At 46.7% G+C, this 23,371-nt stretch overlaps 3 protein-coding genes across 6 annotated transcripts in view; all 3 read left to right on the top strand.

Moving 5' to 3' along the window:
* The first annotated feature begins 220 nt into the window (after positions 1 to 220).
* Positions 221 to 3,112, top strand: Apoa5 (apolipoprotein A-V). Of its 3 annotated transcripts, none has more exons than XM_013511206.1 (4): positions 221 to 241; positions 763 to 897; positions 980 to 1,085; positions 1,422 to 3,112. In XM_013511206.1, the coding sequence occupies exons 2-4, from the start codon at positions 849 to 851 to the stop codon at positions 2,368 to 2,370; spliced, it is 1,104 nt and encodes a 367-aa protein (XP_013366660.1). In that variant the 5' UTR covers positions 221 to 241; positions 763 to 848; the 3' UTR covers positions 2,371 to 3,112. The 3 variants fall into 3 exon arrangements, with proteins under 3 accessions (XP_013366660.1, XP_005378243.1, XP_005378242.1); XM_005378186.2 differs by lacking the exon at positions 221 to 241 and adding an exon at positions 429 to 594 and having other exon boundaries at positions 842 to 897; XM_005378185.2 differs by lacking the exon at positions 221 to 241 and adding an exon at positions 429 to 594.
* A 1,308-nt stretch (positions 3,113 to 4,420) lies between these two features.
* On the top strand, positions 4,421 to 14,016 carry Zpr1 (ZPR1 zinc finger). Its single transcript, XM_005378183.2, has 14 exons — positions 4,421 to 4,654; positions 4,795 to 4,956; positions 5,448 to 5,538; positions 5,865 to 5,935; positions 6,637 to 6,723; positions 6,870 to 6,992; positions 7,348 to 7,395; positions 7,570 to 7,636; positions 8,043 to 8,113; positions 8,791 to 8,880; positions 9,543 to 9,653; positions 10,874 to 10,960; positions 12,678 to 12,743; positions 13,425 to 14,016. Exons 1-14 carry the CDS (start codon positions 4,484 to 4,486, stop codon positions 13,557 to 13,559), a joined length of 1,380 nt encoding a protein of 459 aa, XP_005378240.1. The 5' UTR covers positions 4,421 to 4,483; the 3' UTR covers positions 13,560 to 14,016.
* A 4,570-nt stretch (positions 14,017 to 18,586) lies between these two features.
* Positions 18,587 to 23,371, top strand: part of Bud13 (BUD13 homolog) — an 18,318-nt gene continuing 13,533 nt past the window's right edge. Inside the window, exons 1-2 of one of the 2 annotated variants that reach the window (XM_013511205.1) lie at positions 18,587 to 19,061; positions 21,743 to 21,833. In XM_013511205.1, coding sequence (XP_013366659.1) covers positions 18,919 to 19,061; positions 21,743 to 21,833 — 234 coding nt within the window. In that variant the 5' untranslated portion in view covers positions 18,587 to 18,918. The remainder of the gene's footprint in view (positions 19,062 to 21,742; positions 21,834 to 23,371) is intronic. The other variant, XM_013511204.1, reaches the window with a different exon arrangement.

Here is a 23,371-nt window from a genome sequence, read left to right as displayed (position 1 = left end):
GTTTAGCCTCATTCCTAGTAAAGGTTCCAGGAAACATTTCTCTACAGGGGCAGTCCCTGATACCAGGGAACTGATTAACCCTCTGGGTGCCAAAAAGGACAGGAAGAAAGCTCTGGGAGGCAACTGAGGTCATCCTTCTTTGAACCTCCACGTGGTATTTGCTTAAAGTAACTGTTGCCAGAGGCTGGAGCCCCTGGAGTATAAAGCAGAGTATCTGCTCTCTGCAACCAGAACTGAGCAGGTAGGCACCAGGGCTGATGGTGGGGATAGGAGTCCTGTGGGAGGGGACTGCAGGGGGCCTCTGGAGAACTGGGGGCGGGATCTAAGGCATCCTTTTGAGGACTTTGGCAGAGTTGCTTGCCCCCATATTTCTCAGTTTTCCTGGCCATGAAATGGGGACAGGAAAACACATAAGGTAGCTAAGGAGCTGATCCTGGTGCCTGGGTTCTAGGTTCTGAGGAGCAGAGTGGTGGGGGAACCAGTGGAAGACAGAGCTCCATCTTCCCTGCTATGTGACAGAGATGAGAAAAGAGAGCCCTGCTCCATGTTTGGGGAAGATACTTTTTCCTTCCTAACCTAGGTTGATCCACTGAGGTCAGTCTCTGAGTCTTAATAATTCTCTGCTTCCTATACCTCAGGAAAGGGTTAACAGGATTTGGGGCAAGTGGCCCCATAGAACAAGGTTTTTCTTTTTTTCCTTTGCTTTTTCGTTCTTTTTTGGGGGGGTACCAGGAATCGAACTCAGGACCTTGTGCTTCCCAGGCAGGCGTTGTGCTGCTGAGCTATATCCCAGGCCCTGCTTCTTCATTCTGACTTGGCCTCCATTCATCTTCCTTCTCAGAGTGCATATGGCAAACATGGCTGCAGTCCTCACCTGGGCTCTGGCCCTGCTCTCAGGTCAGTCCACAACCTGACATCAACATGGGCACATGGGTAGAGACTGAACTGAGGGGCCCTAACCATCCCACCCTTCCCACAGTGTGTTCAGCCACTCAGGCAAGGAAAGGCTTCTGGGACTACTTCAGCCAGAGCATCAGGAACAAGGGTGTGATGGAGCAGATCCAGCAGCAGGCCCAGGACCACGTGTGAGTAGCTAGGGCAAGGGGTTGAGGAGGAGGAGAGGAAATAGCTGACCCTGATGCACTGTTTCTGACCCCTCCACCTGCCCTTCCTACGGCTGTTGTCTTCTTGTCCATGGGGGCTGGGCACCAAACACTCCCTAGCTCTGTATTTGTACCTGCAATGTGTTTGTGCTTCTCTGTGTGGAGTTGCTGTTGTCTGTGAGGGTGAGGACTACAGAGCCTAAGTCTGGGAGCCACCACCCCACTGCACAACCTTGGTTTCCCCGGATCAGTGCCCGAGGTCCCTAGGGCAAAAGAGGTGATGGGGCTAGCAGTCTGATGGTCTGTCCTCTTCCCCAGGAGGCTCAAGGACAGCCTCAAGCAGGAACTCAGCAATATGAACACATTCCTGGAGAAGTTGGGCTCCCTGAGTGGGCAGGTGAAGGATCGTCCTCAGCTGGCCCCAGCCCAGGATGTGCGGCAGCAGCTGCAGGAGGAGCTGGAGCAGGTGAAGGCTCGCCTGCAGCCCTACATGGCAGAGGTACACAAGCTGGTGGGCTCTAACTTGGAGGGGCTGCGGCAGCAGCTGAAGCCCTACACAGTAGAGCTAATGGAACAGGTGGCCCTGCGTGTACAGGAGCTGCAGGAGCACTTGCGTGTGGTTGGGGAAGGTACAAAAGCCCAGGTGCTGGGCGGCATGGACGAGGCACTGGGCCTGCTGCAAGACATGCCCAGCCGCGTGCTGCACCATACCGGCCGTGTCAAAGATCTCTTCCACCCGTACGCCGAGCGCCTGGTGAGCGGCATCGGGCGCCATGTACAGGAACTGCACCGCAGCGTGGCCCCGCATGCTGCTGCCAGCCCAGTCCGGCTCAGCCGCTGTGTTCAGGCACTCTCGCACAAGCTCACGCTCAAGGCCAAGGCTTTGCACGCGGGCATCCAGCAGAACCTGGACCAGCTAGGCAAAGGGCTCAGTGCCTTTGTCCGCACCAGCACAGACGGGGCTGAGGAGGGGGCCAGCCTGGACCCCCAGTTGCTTTCCGAGGAAGTGCGCCAGCGACTCCAGGCTTTCCGCCAGGACACCTTCGCGCAAATCGCCGCTTTCACACGCGCCATTGACCATGAGACAGAGGAGATCCACCAGCAGCTGGCGCCACCCCCACCAGGCCACATTGGTTTTGCCCCTGAGTTCCCAGAAGCGGATGGTGGCAAGGCCCTGAGTAAGCTGCAGGCCCGTCTTGACGATCTGTGGGAAGACATCACCTACAGCCTTCATGACCAGAGCCACAGAGATCTGGGAGAACCCTGAGGGCCGACATGTGCTGGTTCACTCCCTAGCTCCTGGTCTGAGAGGCCCAACACTTGCGCTTCTCCATGGCCTGCCGGGTGAGGGTGGAGGATTCTGTGCAGGAGAGGTGAGGCCACCAGGGGGTGCTGTCCCTGGCATAACCATCCTCGACTTCCCCATCCAAATGCATTACACTCACTAGGCTTTGCAAACCAGCTTTCCGTACTCATTTGGTCATTCTCAGGAATTTCAATATTCAGGGGCGGAGGGAGTAGGGAGGGAGAGAGACCGTATATCTGCAAGCCTGTGTGAGATGCTACTAGAAGCCTGTGCCACTGCCTGTGCCACCCCAAAGTGTGCTTCCTGTCACTTCTGGATGCCTGCTGGTCACTGCTACAGTTGGCCCATAGAGAGAAGCTCTTGTTTCCCCAGGGCCACCATGACAGCTTTTGTTGGGCCAACCGAAGAGATCAAGGAGGAAAATACATGGGAAGAACACATGAGGATGTGTGTCTATCCCTGCTGGCTGTGATGCTGGTGGGTGTGAATGGTGGGGACAGTGATGGGCTGGGGCAGGATCTGTATTTCCGAATATAGCTCTGCACCTAAGTAAGGGACCAAGCCCTCCAAACTGAGGGGGCTTCTTAAAATCATCTGGAGAGCATAGTATGTGCCCTCCTCAGCTCCAGCCCCTTCTTCCTGATTCCCAGACTGAAGTCTAGACTTCTGCTCAAATGAAATAGATGCTTATGATGGAAGCTTCTTTGCCTGGTGTGACTCTTCTTTGCCTGAGAATGAGGCCACTGTCCCTAAAGCACACCCGTCACCCACTCCAGTCCCTTGCGTCCCTTTCTCATTCAGCCACTCTGTCAGAGAGGCCTGGCTCTGGCTGGACTCTGCTTCAGGGCTTCTGGCTAGACAACAGCTGACTGTCACACCAGGTGTGTGTGGAGGGTGGGTGCCGAGGGGGCCTGGGCGAGTAACTCTTCATCTGTGTCTGCATTATTCAACAGCCTGGGTACCAAAGATGGTGTGCATGGGACACATGCTTCCTGCAGGAGCTGTGGCCCGGTGGGCTTGAGATTCCTGAGGTTGCCTGTTGCATTTGTTCCTGCTGTTCCAGATTCTGACTAGCCTTTTCTTGGGACCCACAATCACTTACTTCCTCCCTGCACACATTCACTTGGGGGGCATCAAAAATCTAGAAACTGAAATTGGTGATGGGTAGTGGGAAGAGGAAAAAGTAAGCTCACTCCTTTCCCTCTGGACTGCCCTGTCCCCCCAGCTTAGAGGGCTCAGTCCAGGCTGCACAGGCTTCTCTGAGCCTCCTCTAGCACAGACTCCACCTGGGCTCCACGCCTGAAGACTGGTTATCCCTGACACCCCGGATTTAGCCACTTTCAGCAACAGGACTGAATTGTGGCTCCGGGGCAGGGGAGGAAGAGTGAGGAAGAAAAGTTTATCAAAGAAGAGTGTTTCTGTAGTTAGTTAGAAACAGGGACAGATGAGTCAGCTAAGGTCGGATGTGATGGGAATGAAGGGAGGGGGTGAAAAACAAGGCTTGCGCATTTGATGCCAGAATTTGGGGAGCTGCTTATTAAGAAAACGGAACTGAAAGGGAGTTATGGATTGCGGGTCTGAGGCGGGGCAGCGGCTGAGTGACACGGTCAGGGGCTCCTAGCTCGACAGAGGTGGGCCAAGCAGCGCCTGGCACAATGGACCAAAGCAAGGCCAGTTCGGAGGCACCTCCTCGGGATTCCCAAACATGTCAGTCCCCTTCCGGTCACGGCTCTCATAGACAGATTTATGGACCAACCTCAGGCTCCCTATGTGCGGGAGCAATTGCAAAGGAGCAAAAAACTGCTCAGGACCCGAGCGCACACCCTCCGGGAAATGACCACTGAGTTAGGAAGGATCCGGAGGGCTAAGCATATCCGGGTCGCACAGCCCCAGGAGCCGGAAGGCCAGATCAGACACAGTTCAGGGAGGGGCCAGAGTCTGTGGCTCTTTAAAGAAGGGGTGTGGGGGGTGTGGGGGCAGCAGCTGCCGGAAATAGGGTCACGAAGCACCGGAAGGGGCGGGACCTCGAGAGCAACGGAAGCCGGAAGTGAAAATCTGAGCTACGCGTGGGGCGATGTCAGCTAGTGGGGCTGTGGAGCCCGGGCCCCTGGGGGCTACCGCGGCTCCCTCCCCAGCCCCGGCCCAGCCGCCAGCCACAGGGCACTTGTTCCGGCCCATCAGCGCCGAGGACGAGGAACAGCAGCCCACCGAGATCGAGTCGCTGTGTATGAACTGTTACCGCAATGTAAGGCTGGGTCGCGGCCGCGGGCGGGTGGGCTTGGGCGGCAAGGAGCTGAAGTTTGGTCACCTAGGTCCTCCGGGACTGGGACAGGGAACGGGAGTTTCATTGATTGTTTTTCGTTCTCCTGTTTTTTGCTTCCCCAGGGCACGACGCGCCTCCTGCTCACCAAGATCCCCTTCTTCAGAGAAATAATCGTGAGCTCCTTTTCCTGCGAGCACTGTGGCTGGAACAACACGGAGATCCAATCGGCAGGCAGGATCCAGGACCAGGGAGTGCGCTACACTTTGACCGTCAGTAGTGTGGAGGTAAGAGGAACCCAGAGCAGGTGCTCCAGTGTCCCTGAGAGCGCATGAGGACTGGAGTGCCAGTTCTGTGTGGTCGAGATTGCCAGACCTGTGGGTGAGCCTTAGTTTCTTTCTTTGTAAAATGGTGTTTCCAAAGGGTCATCTGCCCAAGTGAGGTAAGATTTGTGAAAGTGCTTTGTGAATTTTGTCAGAGTGTGGAACGATCAGGAGTTACTATGGATAGATAAGTCTTTTCATTTGGGCAGTATACCATCCTTATTTTTTTTTCCCCATACCGGGAATTGAACTCACGACCTCGTGCTTACCAGGCAGGCACTGTGCCGCTGAGCTAAATCCCCAGCCCACCAGCTGTATTATTTTGAAGGAGTTGTCTGGATGCACCAGAGTGGAGAGGGAGAACTAGCTGAGTTGAGGTGGGATGGAGCGGGGAGAGTCCTGAGGAGAAGCTGTACCGCTGATCCCTTTGGGCCAGAGTTTTCCCTTCTGCCCAGGACATGAACAGAGAAGTGGTGAAGACTGATTCTGCCACCACAAGGATCCCTGAGCTGGACTTCGAAATTCCAGCTTTCAGCCAGAAGGGAGGTAAGTTTAAGGTCAGACTATTTGGGCTGTTCACACATACCTGGAATCTCACCCATTTTCTTACAGAATCTCTGGGGCTAACTCTAGTGGCTTGTATATGCGCTTGACCATATACTCATAGAGCTTTTCATGGTTTAACGTGGTCAGACAGCTTGAGCCAGTTTAGAATTTTGGCATCATTTTTATCAGAGTTTAATAGAATCCAGTGCCTGGCCTCCTATTACAAATGAAAAAATCAGGGCTCAGAGTTCAGCTGAATTGCCCAGGGTCATACAGCTGCTTGATAGCAGAGCTAAGACTCATTTGTTTTTGTTCTCATTCACAAGCTTTGACCACTGTTGAAGGATTGATCAACCGCACTATCTCTGGCCTGGAGCAGGACCAGCCCACGCGAAGGGTGAGCTGGGCTTCTGACTGCAGCAGTTCAAGGAATTAATGCTTATGTGGCTGAATATGAGTGTTCAGCTTTCTCTGTAACTGATCTGTCTGAATGAATGTTGGGTAATTTTTTTCCTGCAAAGAATATGGTGGCCTTGTAGCTGCCAGGTTGTTGCAAATGTACTTACTGTCCTTTCTGTGACCCTCCCCCAGTGTAGCCAGACCTCATCTCAGTCAGCGTAAATTAACTCTGAAGAGTTCTTACTGATTCCTTTTGGGTAATCTATGCTTCCTGGATATTCCATTGTTTGTGTCTTATACTTATTATTACAGAAATAATATCGTTGCATATTTAGTCATCTGTTTTCCTGACTGGCTAGGGAACCCTCTTAAAAAATTGTGATTTTTTTACTCTTATACCCCTAACCTGGCATGAGTGCATAAGAATGGCTCAGAATTGTCTTGTACTCTGGGTTGTTTGAAGTCAATGGAACATTATTTAATTGCCCTATTTATGTATCCTGTGTCAGGGTAATTGGAATTGGTGGAATAAGTGAGATAATGAGGCTGCCCTGGAATCACTCATCTTCTTCAGGCTTGTTTATTGTATTTGTGAAGTCTGAGGCACTCGATTTCCACTTATTAGGACAGGTGTTGACCTTCTGAAAGAATTGACATGGGCATGATGGAGTTGGGCATGAAGTATTCTGTTTATGGCAGGCAAGTGAAGAAGCCGTAGCTGAAAGAATTGATGAGTTCATTGTCAAACTGAAGGAGCTGAAGCAAGTGGCCTCCCCTTTTACCCTGGTAAGTAATAAGGGACTGTAGTTGCTTTTGGTTTAATGGGGGAGAGACACTGGGACTTCCTGGGATTTTTCTGTTCTATTCTGGTGGTAGGTGGAGGGTTGTGTGTGAGTTCTTACGCAGTGAATATGTGTTGGCTCATCTGTTAGATCATCGATGATCCCTCGGGGAATAGCTTTGTAGAAAACCCGCATGCTCCCCAGAAAGATGATTCCCTGGTGATCACACACTACCGCCGGACCCTACAGCAGAATGAGACGCTGGGGCTCCAAGTAAGTGAACTAAAGGGCCATAAGAATAGCTCAGAATTATCTTGCACTCTGGGTTTCTTGGACTGAATGGGACATTATTTAGTTGCCCTATTTACATACCCTGTCTCCGCCTGTTTGTTTCTGTCTTCTAGCTCATTTCAGGACATAGGGTAAACTTTACAGAAAGGGTGGCAGTGGCTCTGAGCCTGTCTCGAGCCTTATTCCCCTGACTGGGGCATTGCCTTCGGTTTCTCTGTGTAGCCTGAGTTGATGCCTAATAGAATTAAGCAAAAGGTGTTTCTTCCACTCCAGGGCAGGGTGTTGGGGATGCCAAGGTTTACCTGCCAACTTGTGATTTGTATCTCTGCTCTTTTAGGCCGAAGGACCAGAAGAAAAGCTGGAAGAAGAAGATCTCAGAAATGAAGTGAGTCATGTTGGCTGCTGTTGAGAAAGGAATAGAGTTGTCGCTGAGACTGATGCTTGGCAGTGTCTCTTTGTCACCACCAACATGGGTGACAACCTGTATCCCAACTGAATGTCTGTAACCTGAGTGTCCTGCCAGAGAGGGCTCATACTGTGTCCCCATATTGTGTTGCAGGTGCTCCAGTTCAACACAAACTGCCCGGAATGCAATGCCCCAGCTCAGACCAACATGAAGCTAGTACGTATCTTTTGTCAAGCAGTTGGGTTGCTTTTCTTTTGACTCAGGCATGGAAATTATATGTAGGCTGGAAGCATCCTTCCAAAGGAGCACGTGCTTTATTCCCTGTGATAAGGAGGATGTTGCCTTTGATTAGACTGTACCTTGGCTGTTGAGATCAAAGAAAAAACTTAGCTATAGTCTGGTGGCTCTTGTGTGTGGCCTGAACCATGACTTCAAACATTTGTAAACAGGAGCTACTGTGAGCAGGAAAGAGAGCTGTCTTTGAGAGGACTCTCGGGTTTGGGATGCCTTGTGCTATGTTTCCTGCAGTCATGGGACCAGCGTGTTTGTGTGAGTTTTGGCATTGTTTTTCTCTAGTGGGTGGTCTTGCTGTCTTGGAAGCAGATTTCCTTAACTCCATCTTCCAGAAATCCCCCACTTTAAGGAGGTTATCATCATGGCCACCATCTGTGAGAACTGTGGTCATCGGACCAATGAGGTGGGTGAACGCCATCGTTTGGAAAGAAGACTGGCTTATGGGTAACCCCTTTGTAACTTCTTCCTAGATCTGCTTCAGGATGGCAAATGGGGTGGGCTGGGGCTTTCACTTAGGCTCAGCGAGGGTGAGGAAGACTTGAAAGAACTGAGAATTACCCTAGAGAAGAAACGTCAGAGGTACCATAACTCATTTAGACATGTGAAAGGTTGGTATGTGGAAGAGAGAAGCCTTTTGACCCACCTCTCAGCATATTTTGACTCCATAATGAATTTAATAGAGTTGTCTGAAAATTGGGCTTTCCCCACATATATTTGAGCATAAACTAGTTAAATTCTTGGACCAGAATGTTACAAAGGGGATCCATACATTGGATGGAACGGTAAAAGAGTAGAGTAAATGCTTTAAAGTCAACATCTAAGAGTCATACTGTTTTTAAAAGGTAAATCCAGAGTTTCTTGGCAATTTGGGCTAAGTTTGACATGCTTGAGGGGCTGAGCATCCTGCTCCTGCCAGCTCTCAATGTTTGGGTTACTGCTGCCATTGTTGGTTTGGGTTGAAGGAACTGTCAGTGGCTAGAGAGGAGGCCCAGGCCCACTTGAGTCCTTGGGCTTCCCAGCACCAGGTGAGACTTGGGGTCTTTTCTCTGCTGCTGCTGCTCCTGACTGTTGTCTGTGCAGGTGAAATCTGGAGGAGCAGTGGAGCCCTTGGGTACCAGGATCACCCTCCACATCACAGATCTGTCAGACATGACCAGAGACCTCCTCAAGGTAACAGCCTGCTTGGGAAAGTGTCCCCAAGTTGTCTTGTCTTTTAAAAGTAACATGCAGGGGCACATGGTACCTGCTTTTCTTGTTTTGAGGATTCTTGAGTAGATTAAAACAGGCTTGGAATTGCAGATTCAGAAGGCAGCCCAAAGGCTCTTTCTGATTCATTGGTAGGCAGCTTTTTGTTTCCAGTGACTACACAGGCCCGTTTGTCTGACCTCTAGTGACAGGGTACCTGATGGTGTGGAGCTTTGACTCAGAATTTCTTATTAAGTTGGTTTCATTTCAGTGGCTCAGATGGATAGGAGTGAGTCTATAATTTTACCTGGGAAGTCAGAGAAAACTGGGACAGCTGATGTCCCCAGCCTGTTACTGGTGGTGTGGTGGTATTAATTTGGCAGAAGGTCTCTGATTGACTTTCTATTCCCCCTTTATTTTTCAGATTGACTTACTTTGTTCTTGATTTGATTTTCTTTTTCCCTCTTTCTCTTCTTTCCCCTCCCGTCCCTCTCTCTTTCTCCCTTTCTTTTGTGCTTTTTTCTTTTTCTTGGTGATGCTGGGAATCACACCTAGGTCCTTGCAAATGCTTGACATGTGCTCTGCCGCTGAGCTATGTATACCTCTAGCCCCTGATTTAAATCTTAATTTGACCTTTCCTCTTACAGTCTGAAACATGTAGTGTGGAAATCCCAGAGCTGGAATTTGAGCTGGGAATGGCTGTCCTTGGGGGCAAGTTCACTACCTTGGAAGGGCTGCTGAAAGATATCCGGGAACTGGTGAGTCCCCTGGGTGTAGTGTACAGTTTCAGCAGTTCAGCTGTGGGAACGGGTCTGGAAGACCTTAAGCATCCTAGCTTTAGTGCTGATAACTGGGGGTTTCTTTGCCTTAAAGCTGGTTTAAGAGACTTAAATATTTTGAATCATGAAGAGAAGTTGATGGGATATTTTGAGTGGAAATTCCCAGTCCTAACTCTTGGATAGTGTAGTTATTTTCTGGTCATGGACAAGTAGTAAACTTCTCTATAAAATAGGGGATCAGTGCCCTTTCAGCACCTAAAACTCCCTAACACACGTGTATGTGTGTCTTGATAGCCTGTGCAGCTGGCCCTCCATATTCAACCACACATTGAAAGTATCCGAGAAAGAAAAGTGTATCTCTTGAACACCTACAGACGTCCTTGTCATTATTCACTGAACATTACCATTTATGTAGCATTTACATTATCTTCAGTATTATGAGTAATCTAGAGTTGAGTTAACATACACAGAAGGTTGTTTAGGTTCTGTGTAAATACCATGACATTTTATTTTATGGTTTTTTTTTTTTGTCTTTTTTGAGATAGGGTCTCACTATGCAGTTCAGGCTGGCCTTGAGCTCACTTTGTAGCCCAGGCTGGTCTTGAACTCACAACAATCCTCCTGCCTCAGCCTCCTGAGGGCTGGGATTATAGGTGTGTACCACCATGCCTGGCTCTAAATACCATGGCATTTTATATAAGGGCCTTGAACATCCATGGATTTTGGTATCTGGGAGGGGGTCCTGGAACAAACCTAGAGGTTACTATATATTTAATTTTTTCTTCTTTTTTCTTTTTTGGAATTGAACTCAGGGCCTTACACTTGCCAGGCAGGTGCTGTTCACTGAGCTACATCCCCAGCCCTATATTTAACTTGTTGATGAATAATTTAACTTCATTGATTTAGTTATCAACATTTTTTAAAAACACTTTTTCTTTGCATTTCTTTTCTAAATTAGGATTAGATATTGTAAGAATACTTTTCTAGATTTTGTTTTATATTGGCAGTTTGGCCTTCTTGGCAGATTTGGTGCGTAGCCTCTCAGGAGTGGCTGCCTGGGTCAGCAAGACAGTACAGATAAATGAAGGGTGATCTTCTCCATCTGGGAATCCACTGCCATTCCCTGCCTGGTTATGGTCCACCCCAATAACCACAAAGCCAGTAGAGTATTGTAGCAATTTGCATGCCATTTATTGTAGGTGACCAAGAACCCTTTCACACTGGGTGACAGTTCCAGTTCTGGCCAGTCGGAGAAATTGCAGGAGTTTAGCCAGAAGTTGGACCAGGTGAGTGGACATTCGCCAGTTGGAACTTGTCCCAGTGCTCCTGTGAAAAGGTGACATACCCACTTCTTGCCGCTCTGAACACATAACCATCATGTTGGGGGCTCTTCTGGTTTCCTACGTCTCATGTCATCTTTTTTCTTAGTTTTCTCCCTTATTTTCTTAGATCATCTTCTGAGAAAGGGAAATATAATTTCTAGGATCTGTGTCTGAAAATTTCTTTTCTCCTTCCTTCCCCTCTCCTCCTCCCTCGCCTTTTTCTTTCTTTCTTTCTGAAGATTGAATTCAGAGCTTTTGTACTGAGCCAGAAGTTTGTAAGACAGGGTCTTGCTGAGACTGAACTTGTAATCCTCCTGCCTCAGCCTCCCAGAGTACTGAGATTACTCGAAAATTTCTCTATTCTACTCTCATAGTAGATTGATTGTTGGCTGGAATTAGAATTGTAGGAGAGAAGTAATTTTTTCATCAGAACTTTGAGGATAGCAATACTGTCTTTCATTTTTTAGTTTGGCTTTTGAGGAGTCTGAAGCCATTTTGATTTCTTATCTTTACTATGTGATCTGTTTTATAGATGTATATCTCTGTCCTCTGAAATTGATGATGTGCCTTTATATGGATCAGCTTCCAACCACTGCGCTAAGTACTTGGTGGCTTCTTGCAGTCTGGAAAGCTCATGTGAATCAGTTCTAGTAATCTAACAAGCTTTCCTGAATCATTCTCTTGAAGATAGTCTGTTTTTCTAATGTCTCTGTTCTGTCTGTTAGGTGGTAGACCTACTTGTCTGGTTGTTGGAATTTACTTATTTTTACACCAGTTTCAGTTTCTTGGTATTTCACTCTAGCGTGGGAGATTTCTTCAACTTTGTTTTCTCACCTTTCACTTAGTTGTTTTTATTAACATATTTTTACTTTGTAAGAACCTTTTTTCCTGGTCTTTGAATATCCTCCTCATGCTTTTTTCAAATAGCATTCTGTTTTAAGATGCAGTATTCTGCAGGTTGGGTTTTTTTTTTGTTTTTTGTTTTTTTTTTTCCTCCATTCTCCTTGGCCAGTTTCCATTTTAAGTTATTCGCCTTTGTTTTAAACCCATTTGATTTTCCGTCTGTCAGTGTTAGGAGCCTTGTTCAGACGTCTGGTAATCACTGATTGTCTGTGTACAAGTAAGAGGACTAAAAAGCCCGGTGGGGGTGACTGTTTTGGGCATGGGGCTCACTGAAGGAGGTGCTCAGCCATTTTGCTGAGGCAGCCCCACCCCAGCCTGAGTGCCAGCATTGTTAGGGCTTTTCTCTTATCCTGTCAGCGGCTGTTTCCCTTTGTGTCCTGAGGAAGAAGACGTGGCTGGCAGTGTTCTGAGAACTGTGTGTGGGAAAGAGGGCTTATTTCCAGTAGGTGTACATTCACTCAGTCTCCTTATTCTTCATTCTTCTGCTCTCAACTTGGCCTCTTGAATAGCTTTTGAGCAGACCTTACATTTGATCCTTTCTACTTCACTTCTGTGGTACCCAATTTTTGCCAGTTGTTTTTTCCTTTTTGTACTGGGAATAGAACTCATGACCTTGCTTGCCAGGGCGCACTGTGCTGCCGAGCTCTATCCCCAGTCCCTCCAGTTCTTAAACTGAGGATTCTGCAGGATAAATTGGGTTGGCCCTTGTCTGGCAGTCACAGCCTCTTTGTACCAGGAGGTGTGTAAAGTTTCCTTGTGCTCTTTTTCTCTCCTGTAGATCATTGAGGGCGGCATGAAGGTCCACTTTATTATGAACGACCCAGCAGGAAACAGTTACTTGCAGGTATGGTAGACCTTCCCAAATGCTCATGGAGAATCAGTTTTTTGCCCTTCCTCAAACATGTATCATATCCCCAGAAACTGAAAGATTGGTGCCAAGTGGACTACTTTTCATCACGGAGTTTTTGTCAAGTTAGGGATGAGGGAGAAAGGAGGGAAGTTGAGAGGAATTTTAAGTGTGTGTAAAGAAGGAAAAGTAGGATGCTTCTCGGCCTCTTTGTTTCTATAGTCAAGCTCCTGCGTTTTCATTCTGCAGGTCTGACTGTGAAATGAGAAAAAATGGTACCCTGTCCAAGGGCTGAGATAGGAAAGCCATGAGGCCTTCAAGCTGGCTGAAGAGAGTCTAGTGACTGATGTAACTTAAACATTTATTGAACATTTATTATGGGTGAAGTGAAACTATTCTAAGTTCTTTCCACAATTAAGACCGTTGCCACACTTTTCTCAAGAAAGGTGCAGATATAAAATGCTTTAGGATAACCATTCCCTGATTCTGCTTGGGGCCCGGCTATCCCACTCTGTTGCTGTCCACTGGGTCAGCCTAGGCATTGGGGATTGGAAACTCTTTAAAAGGAGAGAACAAAACTCACCGAGTTCTCGGGAAAGTAGAAGTTGGCTGCTGTCTTCAGCAGGGGGAATGGCAGGATGGCACAGGCACTGATTGTGTATGCCCTTGGCCTTGCAGAACGTGTATGCACCTGAAGATGATCCGGAGATGAAGGTGGAGCATTACAGGCGCACCTTTGACCAGAACGAGGAGCTAGGACTCAATGACATGAAGACGGAGGGCTATGAGGCAGGCCTGTCCCCACAGCGGTAGTGGTGGGCTGCTGACAGCCAGTTCCAGTGCTGCTCCTACACAGGACTATTTATTACTGTTGGAATAAAGCTGGGAGTGTCCTCCCTCCCCCTCCCCCATGGTGGGAACCCCTGGCTGGTGTCGGAGATCTAGGAAGACTTCCTAAACAGCTTGCGATGCAAGTGCAAGCCTGTTGTGTTACTTGACCTTATTTTGGAGGTTTTGAATTGATCTGGGAAGAAACCCAGAAATGAAATAGAGCATGTCGTCATCACTTTGTTCCTATCTCTTCACCTTCCCTCCATGGTGTTCTGTCTTCTAGGGTTGGAACTCTGAAGTTGGCAAAGATGAAAAGCAACTAAAGGTGGGGTTTGGGAGTTGGTTTGGGGCATATAAAGTCCTGGCTTTTCAAAGGAATTCTGAGGGGAGAAGTCCGCACAGGTGAAGAAGTTATTAAAATGTTGGGTTTCAAACAACACTGGTCTCTCATTTCACTGTCTTGTTGGATATCATGCTGTGGGAATTCAGCCTCCTCAAGAACATTTTCCTCAATGTGACCACTATCTTAGGGATTGGAGCTAGCATGTAATTCATCCATTCAACAGATGTTTGCAGCCTACTTTATGCCAGGCACATCGCAGAACAGTGGACAAAATAGATCTGCTTCCATGGAGTTTAAAAACTGGTGGAGAGGCCAGGCATGGTGGTGCACGCCTGCAATCCCAGCTGAGGCAGAAGGATTGTTGTGAGTTCAAGACCAGCCTGGGCTACAAAGTGAGCTCAAGGCCAGCCTGAACTGCATAGCGAGACCCTGTCTCAAAAAGACAAAAACAAAACTGGTGGAGAGATGGTTAAGCAGAAGAGCGTGTCAGATGGTGATTAGGGTAAGACAGGGAATGGGTGTGGGTGGTGGTTGGTAGGTGAGTGGATGTTTCATGTACAGTGGTCAGGGAAGAGGTCATTGAGATGACAGTTTGACATTTAGGCAGAGCTGAGAAGGAAGTAAGGGAAGCTATTCCCTTACCCCATGTAGCCAGAGGAAGAGATTTGCAGGCATTGAACTGCAAATAAAACCCTGTGCTGTAGAGTAAGGGAAGCTGGGGACGGCCTGTAGTTGGTAGGAAGTGAAGGACCCAGGGACAAGAGCTGACACCTGCTGTGCTGGCTGCCGGGTATTCAGTAAAGACCACTGGAAATACCATCAAGATGACTTGCTGTCAGAAACCTTCCAATGCCAGTTCCTTGACAAAGTTAGGACTGGTCAAGGGTGCCTGCAGAGCAGGGACTGCATGGGGTGGGCCTCTCCCTCTGCTCTCTGTTAATCACAGCTTTCCAAATATTCATTGTGCTATTGATAAAGGATGTTTAGGAACCTGAAGGATCAGAACTGAAAGTAGTTAAGGAATGAGAGCCCGGGATGAAAGGCACCCCTCCAGGGTTGAAAGGGGAAGTAAAAGCCACCACAGAGATTTGCGTCAATCCCCTACCTCCTGTGTGACAATGTTTGCCCACTGGAACGGGAGGGGAGCGCTGCGCGGGCCTCAGTGCACGGGAAAACAAGCGAACGCCCCGTGTGTGCTGGACTGGCTCTAGCTGGAGATACTGTAAATGTGGGTCCTGTTGTCCAGTAGACAAGTGAACGAGTCTATGAAAAATTATACCTAATTGAGAACACCTAGTGATTAATCTTTTTGCTTCCTTTTATGTGCTTTAGAAAGGTTGATTTCCTGCTAGGGTTGCGCCAGACAGTCAGTCAACCATGTCTGAATCTGTAACTAAAATAGAAACCTCATTGTATCTAAGGGTCTCCTGTGTAATTGCAAAAGTATATAATAAAGCAAAAAACACTTCCTGTGTCAGAGGAGCCTTGCTCCCCTGGCCCACCAGAAGGACCTCTGGTGTCTGTGTTGTTTGTCTCTTCACCGGTGTTGTTCCTTCCTGCAGGAATCTCCTGGACCTGCTGTAGCTGGACTGCGGCAACTTGCTAATCATATTATTCACACCAAGGTCTCAAGTCACTTTCTACTTGTAAAATGTAGTCATTGTACTCTGTTTCTCTTGCATTCAGTGGAGTAGCTTTTGCATCCCTTTCCTTAGCTTTGGATTTTCTCTTTGATCATTCCATACTTGGCATCTGCTTCCTGTCTTCCTCAAAGGTATTTGTTTCCTGAGATTCCGTTTTCATATCCCTGTCCATCTGGGGTTGTTTGACATCTTACTGTTATGTAGGGCTAGTTCCCATACCTGTATGGCTAAATTTTAGTAAGTAAAGTGTTTTAAGAATAAGGTGTTTTAGGAAGTTCAGAGACTCAGGTTAGCAAGTAACTCACAAACTTTAAAGCTACAGTACTTTAATTAGGCTTCTTATGTGCAGGTATTCTATTTTAAGAGACTAGTTGTGTTCCCAACTCACTTGAGAATCTGAGTTTACTGGACAGCTTTCTAATCTTTCATTTGGTCTGGAATGGATTTTCCCAGGAGCACATTTGCTTTATGAAGATGGCCCCTGATTCCAGGTTTCCCATTGTGAAGGAACAAAATGGTACTCTGGTTTATAACTGCCAGACTCCATCCAGTTACTGGGAAGTGATAATCTGAGTTTCTGGAACTGCACAGCCTGAGGACCGGAGGCCAGGGCCAGGGCCTGGGATCCTCCAGAACATTCTCTTGAATCACTTCTCAACTCATTCTCCTTTCTCAAAGTTTGTTAGGAGGGGAGCTCGTATCTGGTTAACTGTCTTGTCCTACAGTCCCTAGCATGTGGTATGTGGCTAATAAAACCTGTTGTAAAGTACATTATCCTGCCCGGATTATGGATCGTCTGTTTTAGATCGAGCTCTGTTAGGCCACTAGAAGTAACATAACATATGTAGGTAATAAGGTAAAGAAAGTCCTGCTCTAAGGTCAGGGAAGGTGAGGCAGTCAAAAGAAGAAAAAGGTAGACTCAGTCTACTCAGGTAGACTCAGTTACAGCTTTAAGAATAAAATTTAAGTAGAAAGTTTTGTGATTAGAATGAGGTCCATTTCTAAGAATGTGCCTTCTCCTTCATACTCCACACTTGGTGAGTCCGTTAGCCCTGTGAACCATAGATGGGTAGTGGATGTACATACACCTGTTGTGATGAGTGTGTGAGGTGGGAATAGGCAGGAGGGCCACCTGACCTGGTGGGTGAAAGCTTCAGCTGTAGTGAGACTTGTTACAGTTCTGTCCTACTCTCCCTCTGCACCTGCGGCTTGTCAGTTCCTATTGGCACACTGCAGGAAAGGGAGCCTGTGCTTAAATTTAGGGCAGTGGTATTTAAAACTCCTTGGCTTTATTCTTACTTTAAAAACATTTTACATACTTCTCTTTATAGCAAATGGCAGCTTTCACCTATGAATAGAGCTGATACTTTACTTTGTATGTCTACCTCAGAATTCAGTTGGGCATTGCCCCTCTTTCCTGGTCTGTAAGCTGGGCACACTAGTGGCATCACTTGGCACAAGTTTGGTGGGGATGGAGTTGTGAAGGGCTTTATGTAATCTCTTACAGAATTCTCACAGTCATTCTGGGCTTGCTTTAAATCCTTTCTGGGAAAAATTTATAAATTATCCTCAGTTTATGATAAGGAAACAACCTAAAAGAGGTTGGGTAATTTCCAGAAGGAATTACAGTTTTGGGGCAGGCTTCAAAGCCAGGCTAGTTCTGGATGTTTTGAACTTAGGCCCATAATTGCTGTATATGTCTTACTAGCTGCAACTGCAGGGAAAGGGCAAAGCTCAGGCTGTCCACCAAGCACGTACTCATCTGATCCTGCTTAAGTGCCCTGTGTGATGGAGTCGGGACATGAGTTTGGGTCTTGTCAGGCTGAGGCTGTCAATGGGTGGAGTGGAACGGAACAGAAATAGGCAGGAGTGGGGCTGGTGGGGGGCCAGCAGGGCTGTACGATGTTCACTGGAGCAGATCTATGACCCTTTCCAACTGCCCACTGACACCAGGGTGGAATTCAATTTGGTACACAAAGGGTACTAGAAACCAAGTCAGGGTTCCTTATTGGAGACCTGTGAGGCCCTCCAACTGGTGAAATCTTACTTTTTTTCACCCAATGTGTCTGTCCCTCTCACAAGCCCTCAGAGACAGTCTGCTTTGCTTTTTTGGCCTGTGCCGCAGCCACCCAGTGTAGCCCAGTGGTTAAAAATCTTATGCTGTGGGCTCGGTGTGCAGCTCCGTGGTAGAGCACTTGCTTATCATGTACCAGGTCCTGGTACAGTCCCCAGCACTGAAGAAATTCATGCTTCAAAGCAGTCATCTCCAAGCTGGTTTTGTATATAAGAAATTTTTGAGCGTATAACGAAGATGTATTCATAAAAAGTACAACAATGTCTATTTGACAAATATACTTTAAGCTGGTGGAGCTTGTTTTATCATCTTTAAAGTAAGGAAAATAAACCTATCTGAAAATTCTTAAGGGTAAATGGTTCAAAGAAAGCTGTTGCCCCATCCCCCAAAGTTTTCTCCCCCAAAGCTTGAATACTGGAATTCAATCTCTCTAGCTTCCCTTGTTATGCTGTAAACAAATCCATGACCATTTCATTGGGAACACTGTACACAATTTCCTTCAATAGATAACTTGGTGTCAGTAATATCAAACGTGAGGAAGTTACACAGGTTTGAGACACCTACAGCGTTCTTCATAGTCATTATATTGGATTTGGTATTCCTGACTTCTTCTCTTCAATGTGCCCAGAAAACTATTCCCATCTATTTAAAGGTGTTCATACGGATAAAAAGATAACTTGTGTACCGCTATTCTAAGCGCTCGGTATAGTAATATCCCAGTCCTCGCAACCATTCTGAGTTGGACACCATTACTTACTATCCTCCTGTCTTTTGTTAAAAAACAAAAAAACAAAAACTGGGTGGAGGTCGTACAGCTAGGAAATATATGGCGCACGCCTGTAATCTCAGCACTCCGGGGGCTGTGGCAGGAGGACCGCGAGTTCGAGACCAGCCTGGCCTACACAGTGAGACCTTGACTCAAAAATCCAAAAAACCCAAACACGAGTCTACTTTGTTTATTACACCGGCAATGTGAAGCTGCTGGGGGCGAGGGACTTGTTTGGTTCAGTTTGGGTCAGCTTGTATAGCGTCAAGAATGTTGGACGATGGACCAAGGAACGAGATTGCCTCGTTGTAAAATACAGACAGGACTGCGGAGGCGCAAACGTTCCAGGGTAGCAATCAAACGCGTTACCAGCTAGTCTCATTGGCCTTTCTAGCGCTTCTAAGCAACCTCCGCCACTTCCGCTTCTGGCCCCGCCCCTACTGCCGGGGACTTCTGTTTCGCGTTCAAGAATTTTGTCCCCAACGCCGAGCTGTCTTCCCGCCTTCGGTGCTGCTATGGCGGCAGCTCCGCCGCTCTCTAAGGCCGAGTACCTGAAGCGTTACCTGTCCGGGACAGATGCCAGCGTCGACGGGGGACCCGCGTCGGGTCGCAAGCGGCGCAAAAAGCGGCCGAAGCCAGGAGGGGCCGGTGGCAAGGGGTGAGTTGGCCCGGCGGGGCGGGGTCTGTGGCTGCTCGCCGCCCCTCTCCTTCCAACCCCGCCCGCGGCCGCGGCCGCGCTCTCCGGGTGGGTCAGCCGCGCTCCTCCGCCCGCTCCGCCCCGCCGGCCCCGCCTCGGCCCGGCTTCCCCTGCGCTGCCAGGCTCCGGCTTTCGCTCGTGGCTCCCGTCTTCAGGAGGGGAGCCTCTGGGCAGCTCCGAGTGTTACAGCCGGGCCGTAACTTTCCTTACGCTTTTCCCGCGTTTGTAGGCTCCGTTCTCTCGCAGAGGTCCACTGTCGTGCCCCGAAACCGATGAGTCTAATTCAAAGCCTGTGCGCTCGGATTTTTAGGGTGCAGAATCAGCCCTCGCGGCTCCCAAATCCCAGGGACTCCGATTCTAAGTCAAAGACCCATAGATCTGTGACTCTTACTCCTGTGCTTGCTGACCCTAGCAGCTAACGTGTAGACGTTTCTTGCCGTGTGCTGGCCACCTTTCTAAGGACTTAGAACATATGTGACTTTCAGCATCTCACTACCATGAAATAGGTATTATTGTTCCCATTTTTCTTTTTTTTTGGTTTTGTTTTTTTTTCCGGTGCCGGGATCGAGCTCACGACCTTGCACTTGCCAGGCAGGCGCTGTGCCGCTGAGCTAAATCCCCAGCCCCCTGGTCCCATTTTTCAAATGAGAAAATTTATCAGCCCGGTGTACTGAGTTGAAAAGTGCTGTCCTGCCCCCAGTTCCTGTCTATTGAGAATCTCAGAATGACATTATCTGAAAATAGGATCTTTGCCGATGTACCCCTTAAGGTGAGATCATCCGTGATTAAGGTGGGTGCTGAATGTAATATGACTGTGTCCTTTGAAGAAGAAGGAAATTTTTTCTCAGATAAAACTGCCGTGTGGAAGCTGGAATTAGATTAGGTGGAAGCTGGATTAGATTCGTGCTGCCACAAGTTAAGGTTGGCCTAAGCTAGCAAGGAAAGAGTCCACTCTGGTGGCACAGGTTTGTAAACCTCATAAAACTGTGAGGCTGAGGCAGGAGGATCACAAGTTCGAGCAAAACTTCAGCAATTTAGTGATTTAGTGAGACTCTATCTCAAAAAAAGCTCCAACAGGCTTTTATGGAGCATGGCCTTGTACATATCTTGATTTGGACTTGATTTCAACTTCTGCTATCCAAAATTGAGAGAATATATTGCTATTATTTGAAGCCATAGGCAGCCCTGGGAAACATCCAGTGAAATTGGATTCTTCCAAAGAACTAGTCTGTTTTCTTTTATATTTTGATTCTTTCTTTATTCTTGCTGTCTTCTTTTTCTCTGATTTGTGTGGATGTTTTGGAGGCAGTGCCATGCAGTGGAAGTACTTCTGAGCTCTGGAACAATCCTGATCAGAGTTTGAATCCTAGCTATGCCTCTTTATAGGCCGGGTGGCCTTGGCAAGATATTTTGTCGTTCTGAGTTTGTTTTCTGATCTTCAAAGTGAGGGTAATACTGAACAGTACTGTTTATATTTGTCTTAATTACTTTTCTCTCATTGCTTAGACAAAATACCTGCCGCCCAAAATGGAAGGAGGAAAGATTTATTTAGCTCACAGTTTGTAGAGGTTTCAGCCCATAATCAGAGAGAGAGAGAGAGAGAGAGAGAGAGAGAGAACAAGCTTCTTTCAATTACGAACTCTAGATTCAGCCACTTCTAAAAAGCCCATGACTGCACGAGGGTGGACATCTAGACACAAACCATAATATCAAATGCTTGTTGTGATTAGAGAGGTTTTAAGTGTTTCTAGGTTTTTATATAATAACTTTTTATATCATAGGTTCGTCCATATAACAAATATTTATTGAATAAAATCAACCTTCAGTAATTTAGCAGTTGGTTCCCAAGGTACGTGTGTACTGGGGTTTCTTACATAAAATGGCACAGCATTTGTGTATAACCCATATTCATCTTCTAAATCATGTTCAGATTATTTACAATATCAACCACAATATAAAATGTTCTATCAGTCGTCATACTGTATTATTTTTGGAATAATGACAGTCTGTACCTGTTTAATACAGATAACAGTTTTTTTCTCCTGAATATTTTCAATGTGTGGTTGGTTGAATCCATGGAGGCGGAAGCCATGGATGTAGGGGGCTGACTACTTCCTCTGCCAGTTACTGCAAGATGTCAAGGATGCCTCTCTGAGTAAGAATGCTTACTGCTTTTTGGATGGAGCTTATAGTTTTTATGAGAATACAAGCTTATCACAACTAATTATACAACTAACTGATTTTATTGTTTTGTGATAGATAGAATGAAAGTATTCCAAGAGTGTGCTGCAGGGTTTGTTATCCTGGGATTAGGGAGAGGGTAGGCAAGGAAGATACACCCAAGGAATTTATTATATTTATGCTAGAACCTGAAGGATGAGTAGGAATCTCCTGATAAAGAATGAGTGGAAAAGTAGATCAGCAGTGGGAAGGAGCTGCATTTGCAAAAACTGTCATGGTTAGGAACTTGACTCATTCCAGGCACCCGGAGATGACCAGGGAAGGTAAATTGAGAGGGTATTGGCATGGGATGAAGTGGTCCATATAAACAAAGACTGGACCATGAAGGGTTTTTAATATCACTTTTAAGCCAATAAATAAGTGTTGTTTTCCTTTTTGATCATTTTATTGTTCCCATTTAGAATGCGGATTGTTGATGATGACGTGAGCTGGACAGCTATCTCTACCACAAAACCAGAAAAGGAGGAGGAAGATGATGGAGATTTGCCTGTGGTAGGTATCTTTTGGATAGTCCTGTTGTCATAACTTGACTTCCAGTGCATAGATTTGTAGGATGAAGAGCTGAGCACAGAGAAGAGGTGGCACTTTCCCAAGAGCTGTTTACCATAGTCTTCTTTCATGATGCTTATACAAATGGTCCTGACTTAAGGTTTAACATTGAAGTTTTTATTTTTACTTTACAGTAGTGTGAAAGCAGTACGTGTTCAGATGAAACTGTACTTTGTGCGTGCGTGTGTGTGTGTGTGTGTGTGTGTGTGTGTGGGAAAGAGAGAGAGAGAGAGAGAGAGAGAGAGAGAGAGAAAGAGAGAGAAAGAGACAGGGTCTCACTACACAGATCAGGCTGCCCTTGAACTCCAACCTAGCCTTGAGCTCAAGATGATCCTCCTGCTTCAGCCTTCAAGTGCTGGGGTTACAGGCATGCCCTACAATGCCTGGCTGATCCGTGTTAGGCATATTAAATGCATTTTCAACTTAGAATATTTTCAATTTATGATAGTTTTAATGGGCATAACCACATCATAATGTGAGGAACATTCATTGATTGACTTCCCTGTTTATGGAGGGGTCCATCAGTATACAAATCAGAACAGAGAGAGGCAGGACGCCTCAACACAGTGATTGAGCCATGATTATAATTATTCATGGTTCAATTTGGTGGAATCTACCTTAAAAACAATGTTTGGGTTCAATTAAAAGGAACTTATTATTTGCCTGTTTTGTTCTTTCACTTAACTAAGCTTTAAAATGTACACTCTTGCCTAAGAATTGGAGATATATAGATGAATAAAAGATACTATCTGTGTTGTTGTGATTGTACCCCAGAATGAGAGAATAAATTTTTTTTGTCTTTTTGAGACAGGGTCTCACTATGCAGTTCAGGCTGGCCTTGAACTCACTTTGTAGCCCAGGCTGGTCTCGAACTCGCAAAAGTCCTCCTGCGTCAGCCTCCTGAGATGCTGGTATTACAGGTGTGCACCACCATGCCTGGCTAAGAGAATAAATTTTAAATAATTCCATCAATAAGATAAATTTTGAAGATATATTCCACATATGCATCAAGTGCCATTAGAGCACAGGAGATTTTGATTTTTTTCATTGTTTTATTTGATATTTATAGAATAAGAACATACACATTTTATATATTGTAGGTATGTTTTGTCATTTGCCTTTTCATTTATAATAATTTTTGGCCTTTTAGAAATTTTAATTTTGCATGGTCAAGCCTATTAATTTTCCTTTGCAGTACTGTCTTTTGCTTTTGTAATGGTCCAAAACCCTAAATAAAGGAGGCTTTAGGTCTACTGTTCTCTGAAGTAGTTAAACCGACCTTGATTATTGAGTTCATTTTTGTTACTGCAAGATTACTATGACCACCAATAATGATGACAAAAATAATTTTGATGATGATAATAGTTCATATAAGAGTAACTAATACAGGGGGCTGGGGATTTAGCTCAGCGGCAAAAGCGCCTGCCTGGCAAGCGCAAGGTCGTGAGTTCGGTTCCCGGTACTGGAGAAAAACCAAAAAA

The sequence above is a fragment of the Chinchilla lanigera genome, unplaced genomic scaffold (assembly GCF_000276665.1).
Source record: "Chinchilla lanigera isolate Chin_1 unplaced genomic scaffold, ChiLan1.0 scaffold00011, whole genome shotgun sequence".
NCBI lineage: Eukaryota > Metazoa > Chordata > Mammalia > Rodentia > Chinchillidae > Chinchilla > Chinchilla lanigera.
The sequence above is the reverse complement of the archived record's forward strand: the minus strand, read 5'-3'. Positions and strand labels throughout refer to the sequence as shown.

Excerpts from the sequence above, each read along its gene's own strand:
- Zpr1 (XM_005378183.2), top strand. The coding sequence starts at position 4,484 with ATGTCAGCTAGTGGGGCTGTGGAGCCCGGGCCCCTGGGGGCTACCGCG. Across the intron at positions 4,957-5,447 it reads TGACCGTCAGTAGTGTGGAG|GACATGAACAGAGAAGTGGT; the intron begins GTAAGAGGAACC and ends CCTTCTGCCCAG. Across the intron at positions 12,744-13,424 it reads CAGGAAACAGTTACTTGCAG|AACGTGTATGCACCTGAAGA; the intron begins GTATGGTAGACC and ends TTGGCCTTGCAG.
- Apoa5 (XM_013511206.1), top strand. The coding sequence starts at position 849 with ATGGCAAACATGGCTGCAGTCCTCACCTGGGCTCTGGCCCTGCTCTCA. Across the intron at positions 898-979 it reads GGCTCTGGCCCTGCTCTCAG|TGTGTTCAGCCACTCAGGCA; the intron begins GTCAGTCCACAA and ends CCCTTCCCACAG. Across the intron at positions 1,086-1,421 it reads CAGCAGGCCCAGGACCACGT|GAGGCTCAAGGACAGCCTCA; the intron begins GTGAGTAGCTAG and ends CCTCTTCCCCAG.